Source organism: Morus notabilis, unplaced genomic scaffold, assembly GCF_000414095.1.
Source record: "Morus notabilis unplaced genomic scaffold, ASM41409v2 Scaffold181, whole genome shotgun sequence".
NCBI classification, from domain to species: Eukaryota; Viridiplantae; Streptophyta; class Magnoliopsida; order Rosales; family Moraceae; genus Morus; species Morus notabilis.
In genome coordinates this window covers 377,339-393,314 of record NW_010363865.1, presented here as the reverse complement: position 1 = coordinate 393,314, position 15,976 = coordinate 377,339, and the positions used below count along the sequence as shown (strand labels likewise).

Sequence of the window (15,976 nt, the reverse complement as noted above, 5' to 3'; positions counted from 1 at the left end):
ATGTTAAGCAAAACAAAACACCGTTTAGATAGTTACCCAAAACAACATGTTATTTAGTTAGTTAAGCAAAATGATACTTCGTTTTATGTGGGAAGAAAAATGAAACGTCATTTCTGATGTAAAACAAAACGACAAGTCATTTTCATGTTCACAAAAATGACACATCATTTTTCATGAGAATCAAAATGACTAGCGACATTGGATGTAGACAAAAATGGCAAGTCTTTTCTCATGAGAAAAAATGATACATCATTTCTAATAGGAACAGAAATGACACGTCACGTTTCCTAGAAGAGAAACGAAACCACCATCGACCTAAAGCTTCACAAACTTTCCAATGGCGTCGCCGGCGATACCATTGAAAATGCCTCTCCACCATCAAATCTGCCTCCGATGCCACAACCACCACTAGATCCACCACTTCCACATCGCCTCTCGATTCCTTCGCATCGGACCCAATTTTCTCGGCCTTTCTCTCCCCGAACTTCTCCTCCACCGCTCTCTCCTCTGGCTCTCCAGTCTCCCCCGCCTAGAAGCTCCACACGCCATCCGCCTCCTCAAGTCTCAACTCTGCTCCGAAGTACTCTCCCGCAACGACGAGCTCCCTCACACCCTACGCGCTTCATTTTTTTGGCTATTGATCAAAATGACATATAGTTTTTACTAAAATGCAGCAATTTTTCAACTTGTAAACGACACGTCAGTCTTCATGTGAAGCAAAATGAAACGCCATTTATATAGTTACCCAACACGACATGTCGTTTAGTTAGTTAAGCAAAATGATATGTCGTTTTGTTTGGGAAGAAAAATGACGCGTCATTTCTAATGTGAAACAAAACGACACGTCATTTTAATGTTCACAAAAACGACACGTCGTTTGTCATGAGAATAAAAATGACTAGCGGCATAACCAAAATGAAAAGTCATTTCTCATGAGAAAAAATGACACGTCGTTTCTAATAGGAAAACAAACAACACGTCAGTCTTCATGTTAAGCAAAAAAAAACGCCGTTTATATAGTTACCCAAAATGACGCGTCGTTTAGTTAGTTAAGCAAAATGATACTTCATTTTATGTGGGAAGAAAAATGAAACGTCATTTCTGATGTGAAACAAAATGACACATCATTTTAATGTTCACAAAAACGACACGTCGTTTATCATGAGAATCAAAACAACTAGCGACTTTGGATGTTAACCAAAACAGCAAGTCCTTTCTTATGAGAAAAAATGACACGTCGCTTCTAATAATAACAGAAACGACATGTCATTTTTCCTAGAAGAGAAATGAAACCACCATCGACCCTATGCTTCACAAACTCTCCAATGGCGTCGCCGGTGATACCATTACAGAGATCTCCGCTACCCCCATCATCCTCTCTGACTTATTCCTCCTCCCTTGTCAAATGCCTCTCCACCGTCAAATCCACCTCCGACGCAAAACCGCCACTAGATTTGCTGCTTCCGTATCACCTCTCGACTCCTTACACCAGACGTAATTTTCTCGGCCTTTATCTCCCCGGACTTCTCATCCACACACTTCTCCTCTGTCGCTCTCTCCTCTAGCTCTCCGGCCTCCCCCGTCTAGAAGCTCCATAACTGCATCTTCCTCATCGAGTCTCAGCTCCGCCCTGAAATCCTCTCCCGCCACAATGAGCTCCCACGTGCTTCATTTTTTTTTTTGGCTATTAATTAAAACGACATATCATTTTTCCAAAAACCATCAATTTTTCAACTTGTAAACGACACGTCGTTTTTCTTGTTAAGCAAAAAAAATGCCATTTATATAGTTCCCTAAAATGAAATGTCGTTTAGTTAGTTAAGCAAAATGATACGTCGTTTTATGTGGGAAGAAAAAGAACTTTCCATTTCTTATATGAAGCAAAACGACACGTCATTTTAAAGTTCACAAAAATGACACATTGTTTATCATGAGAATCAAAACGACTAGCGACTTTTCATGTTAACCAAAATGATAAGTCGTTTCTCATGGGAAAAAATGACATATCGTTTCTAATAGGAACAAAAATGACACATCATTCTACCTTGAAGAGAAACGACACCACCATCGACCCGAAGCTTCACAAACTCTCCAATGGCATCGCCGGTGATACCATTGCAGAGATCTCTGCCACTCCCATCATCCTCTCTGACCACTTCCTCCTCCCCTCTCAAATGCCTCTCCACCGTTAAATCTGCCTCCGACGCCACAACCACCACTAGAACCGCCGCTTCCATATCACCTATTGACTCCTTCACATCGGATCCAATTTTCTCGGCCTTTCCCTCCCCGGACTTCTCATCCACCTACTTCTCGTATGATGCTTTCTCCTCTGGCTCTCCGGCCTCCCCCACCTAGAAGCTCCACATTGCCATCTGCCTTATCGAGTCTCAGCTCTGCTCCGAAGTCCTCTCCCGCCACGACGAGCTCCCATGTGCTTCATTTTTTTTGGCTATTGATCAAAACGACATATCATTTTACCAAAAAAGCAGCAATTTTTCAACTTGTAAACAACACGTCATTTTTCATGTTAAGCAAAACAAAACGCCATTTTTATGGTTACCCAAAATGACATGTTGTTTAGTTAGTTAAGCAAAATGATATGTCATTTTATGTCGGAAGAAAAAAGACACGTCGTTTCTGGTGTGAAACAAAACGACACATAGTTTTAATGTTCACAAAAAAATGACACGTCATTTCTAATAGGAACAAAAATGACACGTTACTTTACCTAGAAGAGAAACGACACCACCACCACCATCGACCCGAAGCTTCACAAACTTTCCACTAGCGTCGCCGGTGATACCACTGTAGAGATCTCCGTTACCGCCATCATCCTCTCCGAGCTCTTCCTCCTCCCCTCCCAAACGCATCTCCACCGTCAAATCCGCCTCCGATGCCACAACCACTGCTAGATCCACCGCTTCTATATCGCCTCTCGACTCCTTCGCATCGGACCTAATTTTCTCGGCCTTTCTCTTCCCGGACTTCTCATCCACCTACTTCTCCTCTGCCGCTCTCTCCTCTGGCACTTCGACCTCCCCTGCCTAGAAGCTCCATAACGCCATCCACCTCCTCGAGTGTCAGCTCCGCTCCAAACTCCTCTCCTGCCATGATGAGCTCCCACGAGCTTCATTTTTTTTTTTGGCTATTGATCAAAATGACATATCGTTATACCAAAAAGTAGCAATTTTTCAACTTGTAAATGACACGTCATTTCTCATGTTAAGCAAAACAAAATGCCGTTACGACATGCCGTTTAGTTAGTTAAGCAAAATGATACGTCCTTTTATGTGGAAAGAAAAATGGCACGTCGTTTCTGATGTGAAAGAAAATGACACGCCATTTTAATGTTCACAAAAACGACACGTCATTTATCATGAGAATCAAAATGACTAATGACTTTTCATTTTAACCAAAATGACAAATCGTTTGTCATGGGAAAAATGACATCTAGTTTCTAATGGGAACAAAAATGTCACGTCATTTTACCTAGAAGAGAAACGACACCACCATCGACCCGAAGTTTCGCAAACACTCCAATGGCATCGCTGGCAATACCATTGCAGAGATCTCCGCTACCTCTATCATCCTCTTGACCTCTTCCTCCGCCCCTCTCCAACACCTATCCACCGTCAAATTCGCCTCTGACGCCACAACCACCATTGGAACCGCCGCTTCCACATCGCCTCTCAACTCCTTCGCATCAGATCCAATTTTCTTGGCCTTTCTCTCCCCAGACTTCTCATCCACCTACTTCTCCTATGTCGTTCTCTCATCTGGCTCTCCGGCCTCACCCGTCTAGAAGCTCCACATCACCATTCGCCTCCTTGAGTCTCAGCTCCGCTCTGAAGTCCCCTCCCGCCATGACGAGCTCCCACACATCCCACCTGCTTCTTTTTTTTCTTTGGCTATTGATCAAAATGACATAATGTTTTACCACAAAGTAGCAATTTTTCAACTTGTAAACGACACATCATTTTTCATGTTAAGCAAAAGAAACGCCGGTTATATAGTGACCCAAAATGACATGTCATTTTAAAAGTTAAGCAAAATGATACGTCATTTTATGTGGGAAGAAAAACTGCGTCGTTTTTTATGTGAAACTAATTGACACGTCATTTTAATGTTCACAAAAACCGTTTGTCATGAGAATCAAAATGACTAGCGGCTTTTCATGTTAACCAAAATGATAAGTCGTTTCTCATGAGAAAAAATGACACGTCATTTCTAATAGGAACAAAAACGACACGTCATTTTGCCTAGAAGAAAAATGACACCACCATCGACCCGAAGCTTCACCAACTCTCCAATGGCGTCGCCGGCGATACCATTGTAGAGATCTCCGGTACCCCCATCATCCTCTCCGACCTCTTCCTCCCCCCCTCTCAAATGCCTCTCCACCGTCAAATCCACCCGACGCCACAACCACCACTAGAATCACCGCTTCCATATTGCCTCTGGACTCCATAGCATCAGACCCAATTTTCTCAGCCTCTTTCTCCCCGGACTTCTCATTGACCTACTTATCCTCTGCCGTTCTCCGGCCACCCCCGCCTAGAAACTCCATAATGCCATCCACCTCCTCGAGTCTCAACTCCGCTCTGAAGTCATCTCCTGCCACGACACGCTCCCACACACCCCCACGCGCTGCATTTTTTTTTCTATTGATGAAAATGACATCGTTTTGCCAAAAAGTAGCAATTTTTCAACTTGTAAACAATACGTCATTTTTCTTGTTAAGCAAAACGACACGCCGTTTATATAGTTACCCAAAACAACACGTTGTTTTGTAAGTTAAATAAAATGATACGTCATCTTATGTGGGAAGAAAACTGACACATCGTTTCTGATGTGAAACAAATCGACACGCCATTTTAATGTTCACAAAAATGACACATCGTTTATCATGAGAATCAAAATGACTACTGGCTTTTCATGTTAACCAAAATGACAAGTCATTTCTCATGATAAAAAATGACACGTTGTTTCTAATAAGAACAGAAATGACACGTCATTTTTCCTAGAGGAGAAACGTCAACACCATCGACCCGAAGCTTCACAAACTCTCCAATGGCATCACCGGCAATACCATTGTAGAGATCTCCGATACCCCCATCATCCTATCCAACCTCTTCCTCCTCCCCTCTCAAACGCCTTTCCATCATCAAATCCGCCTATGTCACAACCACCACTAGAACCACCGCTTATATATCACCTCTTGACTCCTTCGCATCGGACCCAATTTTCTCACCCTTTCTCTCTCCGAACTTCTCGTCCACCTACTTCTCCTCTGCCGCTCTCTCCCCTGGCTCTCCGATCTCCCCCACCTAGAAGCTTCACAACGTTACCCACCTCCTCGAGTCTCAGCTCTGCTCTGAAGTCCTCTATCGCCACGACGAGCTTCCACGTACCCCACGCACTTCACTTTTTTGGCTATTGATCAAAACGACATATCATTTTACCAAAATGCAGCCATTTTTCAACTTGTAAATGACACATCATTTTTCATGTTAAGCAAAATGAAATGCCGTTTATATAGTTACCCAAAATAACACATCATTTTCTAATTTAATTAAAACGTGTTGGGGCTCTTTTGGAAGAAAAATGACACGTCATTTCTGATGTGAATCAAAATGACACGTCATTTTAATGTTCACAAAAATGACACGTCGTTTATCATGAGAATCAAAATGACTAGCGGCTTTTCATGTTAACCAAAATGACAAGTCGTTTCTCATGATAAAGAATGACACGTCGTTTCTAATAGGAACAAAACTGATACATCATTTTTCCAAGAAGAGAAACAACACCACCATCGACCCGAAGCTTCACAAACTCTCCAATGGTGTCGCCATTGACCCGAAGCTTCACAAATTCTCCAATGGCGTCGTCGGCGATACCATTGTAGAGATCTCCACAACCCCCAACATCCTCACCGACCTCTTCTTCCTCCCATCGCAACCACCTCTCCATCATCAAATCCACCTACGATGGCACAATTACAACTAGAACCGCCGCTTCCATATCACCTCTTGACTCCTTCGCATAAGACCCAATTTTCTCGGCCTTTCTCTCCCCGGACTTCTCATCCACCTACTTCTCCTCTGCCACTCTCTCCTCTCGCTCTCCGGCCTCCCCCCTAGAAGCTCCATAACGCCATCCACCTTCACGAGTCTCAGCTCCGCTTTGAAGTCCTTTCCCACCATGACGAGCTCCACGCACCCCACGCGCTTTGCTTTTTTTTTTTTTGGTATTGATCAAAATGACATCGTTTTACCAAAAAGCGCAATTTTTCAACTTGTAAACAACACGTCATTTTTCATGTTAAGCAAAATGAGACGTCGTTTATATAGTTACCCAAAACAACACGTCATTTTGTAAGTTAAGCAAAACGATACATCATTTTATGTGGGAAGAAAAATGATTCATTGTCAAACAAAATGAAACATCATTTTAATGTTCATAAAAATGACACGTCTTTTATCATGAGAATTAAAACGACTAGTGCTTTTTCATATTAACCAAAACCACAAGTCATTTCTCATGAGAAGAAACAACACGGCGTTTCTAATAGGAACAAAAATGACATGTTATTTTTCCTAGAAGAGAAACGACACCACCATCGACCTGAAGCTTCATAAACTCTCTAATGGCGTCACCAGTGATACTATTGCAGAGATCCCCGCTACCCCCATCATCCTCTCTGACCTTTTCCTCCTACCATCTCAAACGCCTCTTCGCCGTCAAATCCGCCTCCGACACCACAACCACAACTAGAACCACCACTTCCATATCACCTCTCAACTCCTTCGTATCGGACCCAATTTTCTCAGCCTTCTCTTCCTAGACTTCTCATCCACCTACTTCTCATTCGCTGCTCTCTCCTCTGGCTCTCCGACCTCCCCCGCCTAGAAGCTCCACAATGCCATCTGTCTCCTCGAGTTTAAGCTCCGCTCCGAAGTCCTTTCCCACCACGATGAGCTCCCATGCACCCCACATGCTTCATTTGTTTTGGCTATTGATCAAAATGACATATCATTTTAGCAAAAAGCAGCAATTTTTCAACTTGTAAACGACAATTCATTTTTTTATGTTAAGCAAAACGAAACGCCGTTTATATAGTTACCCAAAATGACACGTCATTTTCTAAGTTAAGCAAAACGATATGTTGTTTTATGTGGAAAGAAAAATGACACGTCGTTTCTGATATGAATCGAAATGACACTTCATTTTAATGTTCACAAAAATGACACGTCGTTTATCATGAAAATCAAAACGACTAGTAGCTTTTCATGTTAACCAAAACAACAAGTCGTATCTCATGAACATGTATAAGCAAGAAGAAAAGGTGGTCTTATTAGTTCTTTACGTAGATGACATTCTACTCATTGGGAATGATGTGGAATTGATAATAGATATAAAGAAATGGTTAGCCAACCAATTCCAAATGAAAGATTTAGGAGAGGCAAGCTATGTTCTTGGGATTAAGATTATTGAAGATCGCAAGAAAAAGCTGTTGGCGTCATCTTAGGCATCGTCACAGACAAAGTGCTTGTCTAGTTTTTGATTTAGAACTCTAAGAGAGGGAATTTGCTTTCTAGGCATGTTATTCATCTTTCAACGGAGTAATGTCCTAAGACTCCACAAGAGGAAGAGGATGTGAGTCGATATCCTTATGCATCTGTAGTTGGAAGCTTCATGTATGCCATGATGTGTGCAACCATTTATCTGTTATGCAATGCGAGTAGTCAATCGCTACCAGTCTAACCTAGAATTAGATCATTGGATTGCGGTTAAGTGTATTCTCAAGTATCTTAGGAGAACGAGAAACTATATATTGGTATATTTTGGAGAAGATTTGTTTCTCACCAGATACACAGATTCTAATTTCCAATTGCATAAAGATAGTCGATGATCGACATGGATCTGTGTTCACTCTTAATTAAGGAGCCATGGTATGGAAAAGTGTAAAGTAAAAGTGTGTTGCTGACTCTACCATGGAAGCTGAGTATGTTACAACTTATGAAGCCGCGAAAGAAGCTACATGGCTCCATAAGTTCTTGACTGATCTGGAAGTTGTTCATGGTATAGATTAGCCAATTAAACTTTATTGTGACAACAGTGGAGCAGTGGCAAATTCAAAAGAATCTAGAAGTCATAAGAGTGCTAAACAATAGATAGGAAATATCACCTAATCAGAGACATAGTAGAGAGATGCGATGTACCAGTTCTGAAGATCGCATCAGAGAACAACCTTGTTGACCCATTTACAAAGACATTGCCACTGAATGTATTTGATAGACACTTAGAAGGATTTAGAATAAGAGCCATGTCACACCTACTTTAGGACAAGTGGTAGATTGTTAGGAATGGTGTCCTAAAAGCATGAGATGTAATAAGATATTTATTATTTATTTAATAAAAGAGTTTATTCATTATTTTATGTGCATATATTATTGAATATTTAATGAACATCACTAAAAATCTCATGATTATTTATGTAACCTTAAATATTGTATATAAGTGTTATATGCGAGAGGATAATATTTAATGATAATAATCAAAACAATGTTCGTAATGAATTTAATTAAAGTTCATAATCTTTAATTAAAACATTACTAATACATGTCATTCCCATTTAAAATGAAACGATGTTATCCGTACTGTTAATATAGCGAGATAATGAATGAGTATGTTACACATTATGAGATTGTGTGGAACCGGGACACACACACAATATGAATGTTTAATAATTTCTGTTAAGTATAGAAATTCTAATTGAGTCTACCGATGGTCATGTATAGAATGATCTCAATCCTGAGTTATTAGTAGACTCATATTTATGGATTTGTGTCTTTTGATTTACTCGGTACTGATTTCAAGATTCTAAATCCCATTCTTTGTATCTTGGAGACATGATGAAGTAGGTAGCAGGAAATATTATTGCACGAGATGGAATCCGTTCCTTCTTAAGAAGGAAGCAGATAAATAATTCTCTGTAGGGTTGATTTGGTACTTAGACTAATAGGAGCTCCGATTTATGAATTTGATTTATATGTAATGTGGGATTAACGGATTTCACCTAACTGTAATTATGAATTATTTATGAATGTTTGATTTATATGTAATGACTATATCAAATAGATACTTTACAGTTTAGATGTAAATTGTATCTATAATTACGAGAGTGTAATTCCAAGGTTATAGTGGAGTAACTTTTAGAATTAATTAATTAATTAAAGAGTTTTAATTAATTATTAATTTTATTAGAGCTCAAAATTATAGGTCCATGAGTCCTCGTGTCGTCCTTGTAATCCTACAAGATACTAAGGGCAAAATAAAAAATTTAAAATTATAGAATTCTAAATAAAACGCTCAAGAATAATAAATTGAGAATTAATTATAAATTTAATAATGTGATTATTTAAATTTGAATTTTGAAAAACACATGTGGAGGTGCCCTCATGGTGTACAGGCCAACAGAATGTGAACCCATCTGAGATTCAGTTGCTTGCTCTCTAAGTAATCCAATTGAGTTATTTGATAAGTTGTCTGATTGAAAGTCAAATTATATTAAGTTTGACTTAAATTTGAATTTGAATTTGAGTCAAAATTAGACTGCATAATAAAATCAAAATTTTGCCTCCTTCCCTACTTGCTATCTGCACCTTCCACCCTGTGGTTGCCAGCCATATAGGATAAGGGAGAGAGTAGATTTTGTTCTAAAATCAATTAGAAGTGGGAGATAATTATCAAACTTTATCTTTGAGGTAAAGTTTAGACTTCTTCTCGGAGTCTGACTACTACTCTATAAATAAGAGATTGCAGAAAATTGGAGAACAAAATTTTTTCTCTCCCTAGCATAGGTGGCCAAATTTTATAGAGTGAGAAAAGGGAAAATTTTCTCACATAATTTCATGTCGTGCATGTGTTGGTGTTCGTGGAAAACTTGAGTGTTTATTTGCTAATCTCATTTTGTTTCAGGTGTGCCCACACACACGTCTTCGTAGATTCAAGGAATTGACGAGTAAGATTCATATATTTTAAACAAGCTTGGAGCAAGGAATGTTCATGGTCAAGGAACTCGAGTTATCGACCTAATTGTTCGCTAGGTCAATAAATTAATTTGATTAATTTATTCGTATATAAATTAATGTAATCTATATAGTATCTCAAAAGTTTTATGAAAATTTTTGTTATAAACACCTACATCATGTTGGAGTGTTTGGTAAATCTTGCTTTTGTCCAGCAACTTCTAAGAACTGCTGTCGAACAACAAAATTTGAGAAGCGGGTCAGGCATTACTTTTGTTGCCATTGTCTAAATTTACTAAGATAATCTTAATAATAAAACTTAATTCTCAATTATGACCGCAACTTCTAAGAACTGCTGTCGAACAACAAAATTTGAGAAGCGGGTCAGACATTACTTTTGTTGCCATTGTCTAAATTTACTAAGATAATCTTAATAATAAAACTTAATTCTCAATTATGACCTTTTTTTTTTGCTGTTTAACAAGAATACTATGCTAAATTTTATTCAACATATTTTTAATAATTATGAAGATGTTGAAAATAACAACCATAAATAAAAAATATTGGATGGTTCTATTCACGTCTATATTTTTACTCTCCACACCCGCTTCTAACTAAACACTCCTCATAATTTTTAAATGATTAAATTTTTTCTTACAAACTCCCGTCATTCTAAGATTACCCCTAACTATTTTCATAAAACTATTAAGGATAATTTTATTTACACCCTCCTCTTTTTCTCTACTCTCCCATATTTTTACTCTTCACATCCCTTAACTACACACCCGACATAAGTTAATTTAATACTTTAATATTATCTTTTATTTATATCCTTTTATTTTTATTTTTTGTTGTTGAAACTTAGCATAGAACATTTTTTTAAGTTCAATAGGAAAATAAAAATGAAAAAATGAAAAATGAAAAATTTTAAAAATGTAAAGTGAGTTGCATTAGATTAATTGAATACTGATTGAGTCAACATTGAAAAAAAAAAAAAAAAGAACCAAGAGCAAAAATCACGTAGTATGATATTATAAAAAACGGAAAAAAAAGTGAAACGTTGCTTAAAAGATTGATTAGTAAACATATGTGAACATAAAACGAAAAAAAAAAAAAAAACAAATGAAAAGACAATCTTCATATAACAAATAGTAAAGAGAATTGAAATACCTCCGTGTAATTTTTTAGAATATTCATTTAAAACGTGAAAATTATTTGCTATGGACTTTTGAAATAGAAATAATTTATAATTTAAAATATGATATGTAGGGTGTGCAGATAGAAAATTTTAATTTCTTTTTTGTAATAAAGTTAATTATATAATTAAGTTATTGTCGTTTTTGGTCATTTTATTAAAAACCTTTTTATCATAAGAAATTTTTTAATTTGAGGGATGTGAAGAGTAAACAAAGGAGTATGAATAGAACCACCAATTTAAAATTTAGTAGATGAATAATATTTTTATTTATAAAATAATTAATTTTTAAGAAATATTTTAATTCATAAAATTAGAATTATATTTTTTTTATATTTTGAATATTGACCATAAAAATAGAAATAAAACTAACTATAAATATGTGCTAAAATATGTCTATTTTCGTCATTATACGTATCTATAATAATCTTATACACAATTTATCACACACCTAAATTTCTACTTATTCACAGCAATTTTGTAAAAATATTTACCAAATACCTACATATTTACACAACAACAACAACAACAAAAACTTTCAACATTACAACAATGCTAAACTAGAAAAAACACCGATCGGACATGTATCTAAATGCGTGAAGAAAATTTAAAAATTCAAAAGTATTTGCAATTTTTTTGCCATGCAACAAAATTTTCCTAACAAATTGAACAAGTAAGGGTATGTCTTATGATATGCGCATTGAACAAAATAACACCGTCTGAGCAAATATTAAAACAAATTAGTGTTTTTGAAGGAAATAATAACATTTAGTAGTGGCAAAAGCATAGTCTAATTGTAATATAACATTTGACTCGATAAGGTGTTCGGATCTCCACACTTCAAGTTAAAAATAATAAATAATAATAAAAAATAATAAAAAATAATAAAAAAAACCTTTATAGTTATATTTAAAAAAAAAAACTAATTAGTGTTTTGAAGGAAATAATAACATTTAGTGCTTTTTTTTTAGGTGTAAGTAACTAATGTCCATTATGGATAAATTACAAATTAGAAAGAAGAAAAAGAGAAAAAGAAAGATCTACAATGAATAATAAAATCAAGACCTATAATTGAGGAGAAATTAAGGTAAGGATTGCTTTTTGTCACTTAAAGAAGTTGACTAAACCCTTTTGAGTAAAAATAGTTGAAACATAATTTTTGCTAGAAAAATGTTAAAATTAATTAGCCTTAACAAAAAGGAGCTTTTGACGTGAGATACTATTATTTACAGGAAAAATGCAGAGTTGAATATTATTCATAAAGACAAAAAAAAAAAAAAAAAAAACTAAAATTCTGTCCAAATTCAAAATGACAAAATTGTCCTCGGAATTAAATCCCCACTCCCCATTAAAACGAGATGATAACAAAGTTTAGGAACTATTTGTTAGATTAATTAAGAAAAAACAAACCCAAAAAAAAAGAGAACAAAATTATTGCCATTCCTAAAAAAGAAAAAAAAAAAAAAACAAAGGAAGGAATTTTCTGATGAAAGAAGGTAAATATATTCGTAAAAACAGAAAATTTGAATATCATTAGCATTTAAAGTCCTAAATAATTTCCGGATTCTGTAAAGATTTGTAAAAGTCTAATGAACAGAAGGTTCACCTACTTACCCAATTCCTGAAATGGCAAAAATTCTTTCCAATTATTGTCCGCAAAATATATTTGGTTCAGATCACTGAACTAGTGCTCAGCATCAAGTTTAATGAGCGTCACGTCCTTATCACCCAAAGTCAACTTAATAATCTAAAAAGTTGACCAACAGAACAATAGCAATCCACTTAAACTATGCTGGACTTGAGTGTAGAGTATCATTTCTCATTCCAGTTCTTACAAATACAGACCAGAAGAGAGAGAGCGAGTTTACTTTTTGGAGAGAGAATAAAATGGACAAAAAGCTTCAGAGAAAGACATAAAGAAATAGTTCAAGGACAAGGGCTTTTGCGTTCTGTTATAAAGAGGAGAGAAAAAGCTAAAGACAAAACAAAATACACAGGAGAGAGAGAGATTCGCTAAAAATTATATTTTTGTTTGTTTGTTTTGTTGGGTTGAAATCCTTCATTCTGTTCTGGCCATCACCATCATTGTCCCATTTGTACAGCTTTACGTTTTTCACTTACTACCAACTTTTTCGGCTTTGGGTTTGTTAAGAAAAAAGCCTCAGAGAACCCAAGTTTCACTCTTAAAAAAAATTGAAACTTTTTTCTTCTTTTCTCTTGTTCATATCCGTTTTCTTTTTCAGTGCCTTGTTTCTTGTCTAAGTCTGAAGTTTTGGTCGTTTCATAATGACTGTGGAGGACCAAAGGGGTAGTGATGGTGGCAAATATGTTTCGTTGGACCGTTTTCCTGTTGGCATGCGAGTTCTTGCCGTTGACGACGACCCAATTTGCCTCAAAGTGTTGGAGAATCTTCTTCGTAAATGCCAGTATCAGGGTTTGTTTCAATTCTCTATCTTTTCAATTTTTTTGAATTGGAAATCATTTTAGTGTTTAGTTTTCTCTAACGAGTTTATGTTGTGTAAATTTTCTTTGTAATGGTCTTCTTTTTTAGGCTTGTTGATAAGCTTATTATAAGTTGTGCCTTTGGTGTCTTAATTTCATTAATGTTTTGTGAAATAAATAATTTCATGCTTTGTTGGATTTTTTTAGACATGCGTTTCAAAAATCAGCCTTTGAAGGTTATGCTAGTTTGTTTTTTCTGAATTGTTTTTGGTCTTTCTAGCTACTTTTTCATGAATTTGTGCTATGGTGTTCTGACTTCAGGGTACATGTGAAAATAATCTGTGACTTTGATTGATCTATTTGGTTTTTGACTTTTCACAAGTTTTCAATTTTTTTTTTAAATATATGATTTCTGGGTTCTTGCAGTTACCACGACTAATCAGGCTGTCAAGGCACTAAAAATGTTGGTGGAAAACAGGAACAAGTTTGACCTTGTGATCAGTGATGTTAATATGCCGGACATGGATGGATTTAAGCTCCTTGAGCTTGTGGGGCTTGATATGGAGCTACCTGTCATTAGTGAGCATGAGTCCTTTCTTTTTCTTTTCCTTTTATTTCTTTTTGTTTATATTCTTTTCAGGCACAAACATGCATAACACACATCATCTCCTCCATTTTGTTTTCTTTTGATTAAATAACTCATTTGGTTTTCTTGTGGTAGTTTAGTGAATACTGCTAGTGTGTTTATTTCATTTCATAGATAAAATTCAGGACTTTTATATGGCCTCCTATTGGAGATTACTATTTGGTTTGGACGGTAGAGAATGGTTAGTTTTTGAAGTAGGAGATATACGAATTTTAACTGACGTTTGTGTTCTAATGTGTTTCTAGTGTTATCAGCCCATAGTGATACCAAGCTTGTGATGAAGGGAGTTACTCATGGTGCTTGCGACTATTTGTTGAAACCCGTTCGAATTGAAGAGCTTAAAAACATCTGGCAACATGTTATCCGCCGAAGGAAGTTGGACACAAAGGATCAAAGTAAGTCTCCCAATCACGACAAGGCCTGCCGTGAGAATGGAGAAGGCGGAAAAGGGGTGGCTGCAACAGGTAATGAGGATCAGAATGTTAAATTCAATAGGAAGCGCAAGGACCAAAACAAAGATGAGGAAGAAGAGGGTGAGGAGAAAGGACGTGAAAATGAAGATCCATCGACCCAGAAAAAGCCTCGGGTGGTTTGGTCTCCAGAGCTGCATAAAAAGTTTGTTGCTGCTGTGCATCAATTAGGCGTTGACAGTGAGTCCTTTCTTTTGTTACCTTTGCCTGAACGCCTTTTTTTCTTCCCTTGTTCTTTTAGTTCATTTTTGTTAACTCTTCTTTCTTATGCAGAGGCTTTTCCTAAGAAAATTCTTGACCTCATGAACGTTGAAGGACTGACAAGGGAAAATGTTGCAAGCCATCTCCAGGTACAGATTTTTCCTACATATCTTCTATTTACTATCATCGTCACTTAAACGCATCAAGATCTTGAAAATGTTTTCAACCAGGGAAAGGATTGAATATGGTGATGGGATTTGTATATGTGATGACCATGACGCTCGTATGGCCATAAAAGCACTGCAAATTTTTTTGGAAATGTTCATCCAGGAACTCTGGCTTCAAAGTGATGTTTGTTTGTCCTAAATATTGTTGAATTTCCCTAGAGGAAGCTGATTTGGACCATAAACTTTTGTTTTCAATAATGGAGAATTTAACCACCTGGTGTTTGAGTGAAAAAGTAAGTCCACTATTTCGGAGTCGTTATGGCTGATATTATGAGGAATATGCAGTAGACAAGTGTCCAATGAGCACAAATTCATACATTGCCTGTTCGGAATTCATCCAACCTGCTTAGGCAATAAGTGGCAAGTGGTTACTCTAAGAATGCTATTTCTCATGAAATTTTTGTCTCACCATTTCCGTGTTATGTTGCAGAAATTTAGAGGTTACCTGAAAAAAGCTAGCATGGTCCCTGCTATAGGGGGTAAAGATACCTCTTACATGCGCACAGGGGCACTTGAAGGATTTGGAGATTTACACTCCTTGGCCGGGTCCGTAAGGTTGGCAAACACTGCTCTATCATCATCTCTTACACATGGAAGGATGCTTCGGAGATTGAACTCTCCAGCTGGTTTGACCCTGACAGGAAGTACTTCTACTGGACTCATCCAACTGAGTAACCCGCAAAACTTGAGCAACTCTGTCAAAAATCTTGTGAAATTCCGATCATCTCTGCCCGCAAACCAAAATGCAAATTTATTTC

General features: G+C 36.8%; 1 protein-coding gene across 1 annotated transcript in view; it reads left to right on the top strand.

The window, feature by feature from the left end:
• Nucleotides 1-13,467: 13,467 nt before the first annotated feature.
• The window catches only part of LOC21399912 (two-component response regulator ORR23), a 4,246-nt gene continuing 1,737 nt past the window's right edge, over nt 13,468-15,976 (top strand). The window contains 5 exon segments of the mRNA XM_024170083.1: nt 13,468-13,666; nt 14,101-14,253; nt 14,566-14,970; nt 15,064-15,140; nt 15,649-15,976. The exon segment at nt 15,649-15,976 is cut by the window's right edge and continues 26 nt beyond it. Coding sequence (XP_024025851.1) covers nt 13,519-13,666; nt 14,101-14,253; nt 14,566-14,970; nt 15,064-15,140; nt 15,649-15,976 — 1,111 coding nt within the window. The 5' untranslated portion in view covers nt 13,468-13,518.